This window comes from Oryctolagus cuniculus, chromosome 2, assembly GCF_964237555.1.
Source record: "Oryctolagus cuniculus chromosome 2, mOryCun1.1, whole genome shotgun sequence".
In the NCBI taxonomy this organism is placed as follows: domain Eukaryota; kingdom Metazoa; phylum Chordata; class Mammalia; order Lagomorpha; family Leporidae; genus Oryctolagus; species Oryctolagus cuniculus.
In genome coordinates this window covers 156,206,994-156,216,868 of record NC_091433.1, presented here as the reverse complement: position 1 = coordinate 156,216,868, position 9,875 = coordinate 156,206,994, and the positions used below count along the sequence as shown (strand labels likewise).

Sequence of the window (9,875 nt, the reverse complement as noted above, 5' to 3'; positions counted from 1 at the left end):
TTCGACTGCTACATTCCCCTTCCCGCCAGCTCCATAGCAAAGGATTCACGCTTGCGGTGCGCAAGGTGTGGGGTGGCGGTGGGGGTGGCAAGCGAGAGAGTCAGGGTCCTTCCTTCCCAGTTCAGGGACCCCACCCCCGCGCTCCGTTAATTTTTCTAAGCCCCTCGGTCTTCCTGATTGCTAGTTTCGTTGCGCATTTAGAAGCCAATAGGATGGCTGCTGCCTTCCGGGTGCAGTTTAAATACAGATGGATAATTCTGCATGACTTAATTGCGTCATCGTTGAAGTCGTCGTGGTTCCCCAAGAGGCCTCCGCGTCTTCTCCCAGCAACGGGGCCTTTGGACGCTTCTGAGCGCTGCGGGCACTTGCGCGAGGAGCCCTGGGCCCCTGCCGAGCGCTCCCCCGGCCCCTCCTCCGCGCCCTCCGCCGGCCGCGCCGGAGTCAGGCTCCCGGGAGCCGGCAGGGCCGCGCGGCGGCGGCAGCGGCGGCGGCGGCGGCGGCGGGGCGCGGGCGCGGAGCCGGCCGGCGCACTCGCAGGAGGCGCCTGGGCCCGCCCTCCTCGGGCCGAGCCGGGCGGGGAGAGCCGCTGGCCCCTCCCCTCCGCCGCCCTCCCCAAAGTTGCCGTCTCCCCCGGGCCCGGACAGTCTTATGATCCAGCGGATCCTCCCGGGGAGGCCGGGCCGGGCAGCGGGCGCGGGCGCGGGCGCCGAGCGGCGGGGGCAGCAGGCGGGCGCGGCGACCCGGGCCGGGGCGGGGATCCGCGCGGGGAGCGCAGCAGCGGCGGCGGCAGCAGCGCCCCGGGCCCGCCGCCCCCTCCCCTCCCGCGAGGGGAGCCGCTGCATGGGGCCGGGGGGGCGACCCAGCTGCGCCGAGCGGCGGCGACGGCGGCGGACCCCCCCGGCGGGCGGCGGCTGAGCCCGGGGCCGAGGCGGGGTCTCCGGGGGGACCATGCCCGGAGGCCGGCCGGCAGCAGCATGGCTCACGGGCCCGGCGCGCTGATGCTCAAGTGCGTGGTGGTGGGCGACGGGGCGGTGGGCAAGACGTGCCTGCTCATGAGCTATGCCAACGACGCCTTCCCGGAGGAGTACGTGCCCACCGTCTTCGACCACTACGCAGGTGAGCCGGGAACTGCTGAGTAAGGGCCGCTCCCGCCGGAACTTTGGAGCAACTTTGGCCGAGCCCCCCTGGGCTCCCCCGAGCCGCTCCCGCCCCTCCCCCGCCGCGCGCGGCCCCGGTGGCCCTGCACCCCTTGGCCCTGCCTCCAGCCGCCCCGCGCCCTTCGGCCCGCGCCCCCCACCCCGCTCGGCGCCCTGGGCCGACCTCCTTGACCTTCCCACCGCCGCCTCCCTCTGGCCCCGGGCTCTGGGGGAGACGTGGCCACGGGACTCTGGAGGAGGGGTGTGGGCAGCTTGGGGGCCACTTCACGGGGAGCCGGGTGCAAGGGGAGAGGGGTGACGTCTCCCGGGGCAGCGCCCACGTGCCCCTGGCCGGCGGGCAGGGGAGGGTCCCGGCGGGGAACAGACTAGCCGCCAGAGTCCAGGTCATTTTGAGCCTCTCTCCCCACCCCCACTCTGTCCTTGCAGTCAGCGTCACCGTCGGGGGCAAGCAGTACCTCCTGGGACTCTATGACACGGCCGGACAGGTGAGTGGCCTGGGCCTCGGGCCGGCAGCCCTCCCGTGCCCCGATCCCGCGCGCCTGCGAAAAGGCCCTGGAGACTGAAGCTCTGGGCGGGAGGGTGTGTCTGCGAGGGGCTCCCTCGGCACCGGGCTTCAATTCTTTCGTCCAGTCAGCAAATTAGGAAAACGGACACAAAAGCGCGCCCAGCCCAGCCCACCCGTGTGGGAGCCCCCGGGCTGCGAAAGTTTTCGCCCGTGTGGGTCTTGTGTGGCGCCCGGTGTTGGGTCCCAACTCCTGTTGCAAAGTGGCAGCGGCCAATCCCGAAGCGCCCTTATTTTTAGTTGCAGCTGACCAGGTCTGCCCCTCGCAGCCTCTGCCTGGTCCCTCATTGGTGAGTGGTCGGCCTGCCCGAGGAGCCTGATTGGTGAGAAATGGCATCATCGAAGATGATGGGAAGGCATTTGGTCCTGGTTATGTTTATTACAACATCACTGCACCCTGGGACTCCAGTGGCTGAACACGTCATTTGTGTTAGCAGAGGACCACAGGGAGACAAGCAGAGAGACAGCAGCCGCCTGGCCACTCCCTGGGGTGGGCGGAGAGGCGTTCAGTGTGAATCTTGGAGGAAGAGCCCCCCTCCCCGCTCAGCCCACCCAGGTGACTTTGCCGGGTTTCTCTGGGAGAGACGACTGAGGAGGAAGAAAATGGTACGCGTCTCCCTTCAGCCTCTGGCGACTCTGCAGAGGGGGCCAGCCTTGTCCCTGCCTGTCCAGTCCCAGCTCCACCCTCTTCCCTGGCCACACACGTATTGGTGTTGATGATGAAGTTTTGCAGAATCGGCGCTGGGATCAGACCGAGGAGTCAGACAGAAGTTTGCACGCTCATGCAGACTGGCTTCCTGGAGGCCATGTGTGCAGCTGAAGGGCTTACGCAGATCCTGTAGTCCTGCTATCTGATGAAGAAAAGGAAAGACAGAACCCTTGTGCAGTGTGCAGTGTGCTGGGGGCGTAGCGTGGCACACACCAGGCACCCAGGAAAGGGAGTGCAGTGTCTTAGCTTGCCTGGATGTGGCACTCAGCACTGTGGTACTAAGTGACAGTCTGGGTTGGGTTCTGAGAAACAGCTTGTTGGCCGGAGGGGTGCCTTGCGGTGCCGTCTGGGGTCTCAGCTGGCAAGCTGGAGACCTGAGCTCTTGGCGCCTTTCCCTGAGAGGGCCCAGGTTGTGCGCCCCCCAGGGCCTCCCGCTTTGGTTGCCTGCCTTATAATAGTTGTTACTTCTACCTTCATCAGAAGATGTGGAAGCCAAGAGGCAGGAAACCAGCTTCTAAGTGGTATAGCTGATAACCACGCGGTCCACATTAGAAGTTGACCAGAAGGAAGTTTTGTCTGTAATTTTAACTCTTCTCACCACCTGCTCTGCTGCAGCCCCTGTGCTTATCACCATGGTCGTCTTTGGCCTGTGGGACCTATTCCACAGGGTGTGTTATGTGGGTCATCCTGCCTGCAAACCCAACTAGTATTTCCTGGAGTCCCTTCTGGGTATCAGGCATGGGGCAGCCACGTGCAAGTGCTACCTGCGTTACTCTGTAAACCACTCTGCGAGATACGTGGGATCCCATTTTTGTAGATGACAGAACTTTCTCAGAGAAGCTACGCTGCTTGCCTGCTGTCACACAGCTGCTGAGCGTGGGGGCGGGTCTAAATCTGCTCCGGTTTGCTGTGGTTATGCGTTATGCTTATAGGCGTTCATGGTCAGCTGTCTCCACGGCTCGTCAGATGGTTCGTGTGCCCATGGACACGGCACCTGGCATCATCACGGCTGTCTTTTGAGTCAGGGTCATATGCCAACTTTCCACAGCAGAAAAGTCGAATCTCAAGAGTCATGAAGTTGAGCCCACTCAAAACCTGAGCATAATCATGGAAGGACTGTGAGATGTCTACCGGCTAGGCTCAGCCTCTTAGTAAGGCTCGAATGGACTGCTTCTACCCACTGGTGGGACACCTGCTCTTGTGGCCAAGGTGTGTGTTAGGTCCCCTTGGCATTTCTCCCAGCACTTGCACTTTTTTTGCTTTTGATCAGAGTTAGTAATTTAATTCACCTTTCAGCAGTTGAGGGTTTGTTCATGATGAGCAAACTTAGTAATGATGAGACCACCTGGCAAGTGTCGACCTAATACCATATGTAAGTACCTAGTACTGTGCTGAGCTCCTGGGGAATGCAAAAGAGTAAGCTGAAGATAGGGATCTGCCTCCCTAATGGCAGCATAGGTAGAAGTGTCTGTTAGGTGTGTCAGGTAGGAGATTCCTATGTTGTACTTGGTCATTAGGACTGCATGCCGCTATGAATCAGTAACAATAATGTTAAATAAATGCACATCACATATATATACAAATGTGTACACAGGTACTTCAAAAAGTTCATGGAAAATGAGGTTTAAAGAAAAGTTTAGGGGTAAATATTTGGCACAGCAGTTAAAGCTTCTTGGGACAGTTGGATTTCAGAGTAGCTGGGTTTGAATCTCAGCTCCACTTCTGATTCCAACTTCCTGCTCACATGCACCCTGGGAGGCAGCAGGTGATGGCTCAAGTACTTGGGTCCCTGCCACTCACATGGGAGACCTGGATTGAGTTCCAGGCTTTTGACTTTGGCCTGGCCCAGCTCCGACTGTTGTGGGCATTTGGGGAGTGAATCAGCAGCAGGTGGAAGATCACTCTCTGTCTTCTCTGCCTTTCATATAAAATGAAGATAATAAGAGGCAAATAAAATAGAGATGTTTATCTTGTACAATAATTCTGAAATTCACATATAATTTTTTTCTTCATTCTTCATAATGTGTGGAAAATTTTAAACCTGATGGGTAGCCGTGGGGTTAGAACCAAGCAAGTGTGGGTTCCGGTCGCAGGCTCCAGACCTGGGATTCTAGCTGTTCCTTACTTTCTGTGTGATCTATCCCAGATCTATGGAGCTAGCCCAGTCTCCACTGCAAGCTTGGAGGCTGGCTTAAATGCTTTCACATGTGTGAAAACAGCTGCGCCCCCCTCCCCCCCCATTCTCCAGGCATACGAAATATTGCAGTAGATTATCCTGGTGCACTGTGGGGGCGGGGTCACAGGTGGAAGAGGACAGTGCACTATGCCTGGAAGGAATAGGAATTCTGCAATGCCAGCCCCTAGAGCCTTTCCAGCACAAGTGGGGCCAGCTTTCCTAGCCTACACCTCCCATGAAGTAAGAAAAATCGCCAAGAGTTCCGGGTTGAACGTGAGAAATGCGTCCATGTGTAAGTTTCCCTGTGGTTCTACTTTCTGGGAGGAAAGCGACTAGGGGAGGCTGGCCGCACTGGAAAGCGCTTCCTTTCTTTCTAAGACGTTCAAGTGGACTCCCAGTGTTTCCACAACAGCAACAGCGGCTCCCTCTGGCTGGGGCCTCTTGGCCTCATGGTAGACCCTCGTCAAGGTCAAAGCCACAGGCCTAATTTACGTGTTCGGCCAAGGGATGATTACAGTCGGTGACCTTTTGCCTTCCAGAGCAGGCTGCGGTGCACTTGACCTCTGCTGCCGTTAGCAGGGGTGTGGGGAGGGTGCAGAGTGTGGGGCTCAGGCCCTGAGCTTTGCTGTGCTGGGGACATCCTCCAGGATCCCCAGCATGCTCAGTGTGTTGCCGATCCCAGGGAAGCCCTCCCCGTCTCTTGGCCTAGCCCCCGGGTGGTCCAAGGTCAGCGGGTGACGTGACAGTTGGTCTGCCGTGCATTTCAGAGTGGCACTTTGCTCCTGGCCGGGGGCCTTGCGGGGAGCGCTGGCTTCCTGCCTGGGCCTCTGCACTGCTTCTTCTTTCAGCGTGGGCTCTGCAGCAGCCCCAGTGTCTGCTCAGGGAGGGCCTGGGGAGGCGAGGCTTCCCCTCCTGCCTCCGTGCTGTGGGGAGCGAGGGGAAGTGGGAAGAGCTCTCCCTCTCTGTCCAGACAGGCCAGCAGGGAGCTGCCTGGCAAGCTGTGGGCTCCAGGCCGACCTCTTAATCGTTGGCAGGAAGGCAGAACTTGCTGCCCTGGAGAGGGGAGGACCGAAGCCCAGTTTATCTTCAGCCCCAGAGTGCCCGCCCCCAGGAGCACGTGTGCTGGGTTGAGTTAGGGATCCCTGGAGCTGCACACTGGGCCGCCGCCTCGGTGTGTGGAAGTTCCATGTGCATCTTTTGGGCACGCCGTTGCTATTTCTGTCCACTCAAACGCACAAGTTCAGGGATGCGTGCACGAGAGCTATAAATACCCTTTACTCCAGTGTCCCTGGGCTGGCTTCTGCAGCCATGATGAGGGAGATTTGTTTCACACTTGACGCGGCCCAGCAGCTGCGGGCCCTCTGGGTGCCCAGGCGGTGCTTCCCCTACAGAAGGGAGCCTGTTCCTGCACGCCGCACCGGAGGCCTGGCATGATGGGCAGGGGAAGAGGAAGTCGGGAGGGCGTGGACTTCTGGGGACCAGACAGAGAAGTGCTCAGGAAGCAGGGTTTCCCTCGTTGGGAGAGGACCTGCAGGAGACCTTTGGCAGAGGGATTAAGGAGTGCCCAGGGGCCCCAGGAACAGGGGCTGCAACAGGTAGGATGTGGGCGCAGAGCAGCCCGGTTTCCCTTAGAAACCTACTGCAGACCTGTGGTCTTAGGTGCATTTTGCTAACCTTTTAGAAATATTTATATCCGTAGCCCACATGGCATCCATGGGAGTGCTGGTCTCTTCCTGTGCCTGGGAAGGTGGGTGGCCTCTGCTGCTCCCCAAGGCCCTGGCGCCCCCTCCTGGGTTTGGGATGTGGGTCCCCTGGGCAGGGACTGCAGCAGGAGGCAGTGCCCAGCAGCTCTGGTTGGCCCCTGGCTGTGCCCCAGCCCGGCCCTTCCCCTCCTAGGCCCCTTGATTGATTGGCTTCTCCACTGCAGTGGAGGTTTGGTGGGATTTCCACTCTTGGGTGGTGGGAGGCATGAGTGTGCCAGGTGCGCCGTGTCTCAGACACAGGCCTTAGTATGTTTCTGGGGACCTCTTGCTCCTGATCTCCATGGGAGAAGGCAGGTTGGCAGTGGAGCATGTGGGTTTGGGGTTCTCCAGGTGGACTTTGAATCCCAGCTCTGCCTCTTGTAGCTGTGAGAGCATGGGCCTGTTTGCCCTCTGTGTGAGAAGGAAGTGGTCTCAACCTTGTGAAGGCGACTGTCAGAATTAGAGATTGTTCGTGTAGTGACCCCATGGCTGGGGCCCCTCAGTGGCAATGAGGCCCAGGCCTGCTTGGGGGCTGCAGGCCAGTTTGGTTCGGTTGTTGTTGATTCAGTTCCCGCTTGGTGTTTTCACCCATTCTGGTGGCTGGGATTGTAGGGGGTGTGGGGGGATGGGGTGGGATGGGGATAGGGGGCCACTGTACTACTGGGAGTGCTCATCCTGTGAAATCCAGGGCTGTGTGGTCCCATATCGGACGTGGTGGCAGGGAGGAACTTGGAGGAAGGTCCAGGCATGCAGGAAGAAGCAGGTGGCAGTGGCACACTAGTGGCCAGCGTGAGTCCCTGTTTGGGGCTGCCTAGGTCCAACTGCAGCTCTCCACTTCCTAGCTGGAGGCTTGGCCTCCCCAAACCTCAGTTTCCTTATCTGTAAAATGGGACTTACAGTCGTACCTCCGTGTTGGGTTGTTCCAGCTCCCAGCCCAGAAATTTGCTCAGTGTGCAGGGCATGGACTGTCCCTTCCAGCTGGAGCAGTCTCACTTCTGTCACTCACCCTGTGCGCCCTGCCTGCCCTGTGCTTGTCTGCACCATCTGTCTCAGCTTCTCTGTGCGCCGTGAAGTGGAGGTTTGGGGCAGGTCATGGGGCAGGAAGGGCAGGCTTGGGGGCATCCCCCATGCATCTTTCTGGGGCTCCAGTGCCTGCCATGGTGTCAGTCTAGGGAGCAGGCTTGATAACTGATTTATGGAGTTTTTCACCCAGTGATTGACAACTTAGTAATTAGAGAGAGATTGATTTTAGTAGAAGGAAAAGAAGGTGGGGGAAGGGCTGTATTATTGTCACTGCTGCTTTTCGAACAACTGATGGGAGCCATGAGCCAGCTGCCTCTCAGATGCATCTGCAGATGCCTGGACTCGCCTGCCCTTGCCTGGCCTAGGTAGACATTGGGGCTTACGGACAGCACACTCAGTGCTGAGTGGTGGTTTTGCTGAGTGCATTGCGTGTTGCGTCTGGTACCTGCTGGAGGCCCCACACCTGCTCCGTAGGTGCAGGGAAGAGGTGTTTGCCTCGTTTTGCAGGCGCAGGGAGCTAACAGGACTTTCTCCTGGCCACGCAGCCCTCTGACGCTGAGGCCTGGGCTCCTCATGTTAAGTTGTTCTGGTCGTCCGGCCCACGGGAGACGCCTCCTTTCTGTGGCATGTATTCCGCTGTAGCAGGAATATGTTGTGTTCCTCAATGGACGAGTTCAGAGAATGGCTTCCTTAGAGGCTACCTGAATGGATGGGGCTGTTGGCAAAGGGACTTCTATGAGAACTTTGCTTTCTTCTGAAGTTAAGGTGCTTTGTCAAGTTGTCCGTAAACCACCATGCCTTCTGCCAAGGTGGCATCTGCAGCCATGTTGCTAATGAGTGGTGGAAGAAGCTCTAGCCCGGCAGGGGCAGCGGGGGGATGTCCTGTGTTGAACTGTAAGGGAACCCTTGGTGTCCCCTCCCTGTCCCTGTGGCTCCCTCTGCAGCCTTGACCTGACATCAGCTTATTGTTAATGGGTCTGCCGGGCAGGGTAGCTTTTGCCTGCAAGTGGCAGGTGCCTCTTCTATCCCAAGGAGCCATGCAGGCCTCTTTCCTCCCTCTAAGAGTTTTCATGTTTAGGGGAAAGCCTCCTCTTAAAAAATGTGCATCCCTCCTTCACCCGAATATTTCCTGAATAAACCCCAAAACTGTCACTGCCCCCTGCTGCCGCTTGTCTGCCTTCACGGGCCATCCCTCTGTCCCCCGCCCACGTGGCTCCCAGATCCTCCTGGATGGGCTGTTTCCCACGTTGACTCTCGAGCCTAGATGAGAACATGCATGCAGCCGGTCAGCAAACATTCCCGACATCCAATCTGGGCTGGAGCCTGTGCCAGGGACAGAGGTTACAGGGGGGTCAGGTACAGGCCCTGTCCCCAGGAGCTCACAGAGGCGCAGTGAAAGGATTGGGTCAGGAGTGGGCGGAGGGAGGGCAGCTGGGGGGCCCTGGGGAGATGGACTGCTAATGAGAGCTCAGTTCAGTAAGGTGCCCTCCAGGTGGGTTCCAGGGAGAAAAGGGGCTTGGGCTGGATGCCGAGGTCTACCGGATGCTCATCCATCAAGGGTTTGCACCACTGCCCCGGCGCTCAGAGTGAGGTCCTCCAGCCAACATCTGTCTCCCGGGAACCTGGTCGGAATCCCGGCTCAGGTTTCACCCCAGATCTCCGCAGTCGAAAACTCTGGCACTTCCACGCGATTATGGCTTCCAGACTGAGATGTCAGAGCCGCCGGGTCAGTGATGTGCACTTAGGTGGCAGCCTGCCCCGTGCACTCCTACCCTATACCCTGAACCCAGCGCTCAACATGGAACCCCCTCTTCCTGATCCTGTGAAACACCACTCCCATACACCCCCATTCCTGATTCTTTGCACGTGGTTGGGACTCTGTATTCGCTGGTGTGAACTGAATTAGTCAAGGGGGCTTCTTCCCCAGCCCGCCTGGTAGACGTGGGCCTCGGCACTCTCAGAATTACATGAAGCATGCTTGGCTCCATCTGCATTCTGTGTCTGGCCTAGGGCTATGCATACAGTAGGCTCCATGGGTATTCCTTGATGTAGCCTACCACCAAGCCATCTTCTCTCCTGCACCTTAAGCAGCCAGTCAGGAGGCCTGGCTGTCACTGCCCCTGAGCAGATGGCGGGTTGGTGTGTGCTAAGTTAGTTCCAAAGCCTCCTCTTGGTACTGAAGCTCCCCAGGTGGGCTGGGAAGAGTGGCTGGGGGAAGAGCAGGGGCTGTGGTTCTCAGAGCTCCCCACCCTCCGCACCCTGCTTCCCTGGCTGACCTGGGCTTCCGATGTGCTTGTCTCCCTCTCCCTCCAGTCATCCAATCCACCCACCCCTTTGCATTTTTTCTTTCTTTCTTTTGTGCAAACTTGTTCCAGTCTAGAAAAAGCATCCTCTTTCAGATGGGGTAGTGGTTGGGGTTATCCCTGTAAGTGAGCAGGCTCAAGCGTGCCCTGGCTCAGGGCTGCTGCACAGAGAGGAGAGCCTCAAAGAATTCCGACGTCCAGTC

General features: G+C 58.7%; 1 protein-coding gene across 2 annotated transcripts in view; it reads left to right on the top strand.

The window, feature by feature from the left end:
* Positions 1–127: 127 nt before the first annotated feature.
* Positions 128–9,875, top strand: part of RHOQ (ras homolog family member Q) — a 36,246-nt gene continuing 26,498 nt past the window's right edge. The window contains exons 1-2 of one of the 2 annotated variants that reach the window (XM_070069177.1): positions 128–1,116; positions 1,584–1,642. In XM_070069177.1, coding sequence (XP_069925278.1) covers positions 213–1,116; positions 1,584–1,642 — 963 coding nt within the window. In that variant the 5' untranslated portion in view covers positions 128–212. The remainder of the gene's footprint in view (positions 1,117–1,583; positions 1,643–9,875) is intronic. The other variant, XM_051842945.2, reaches the window with a different exon arrangement.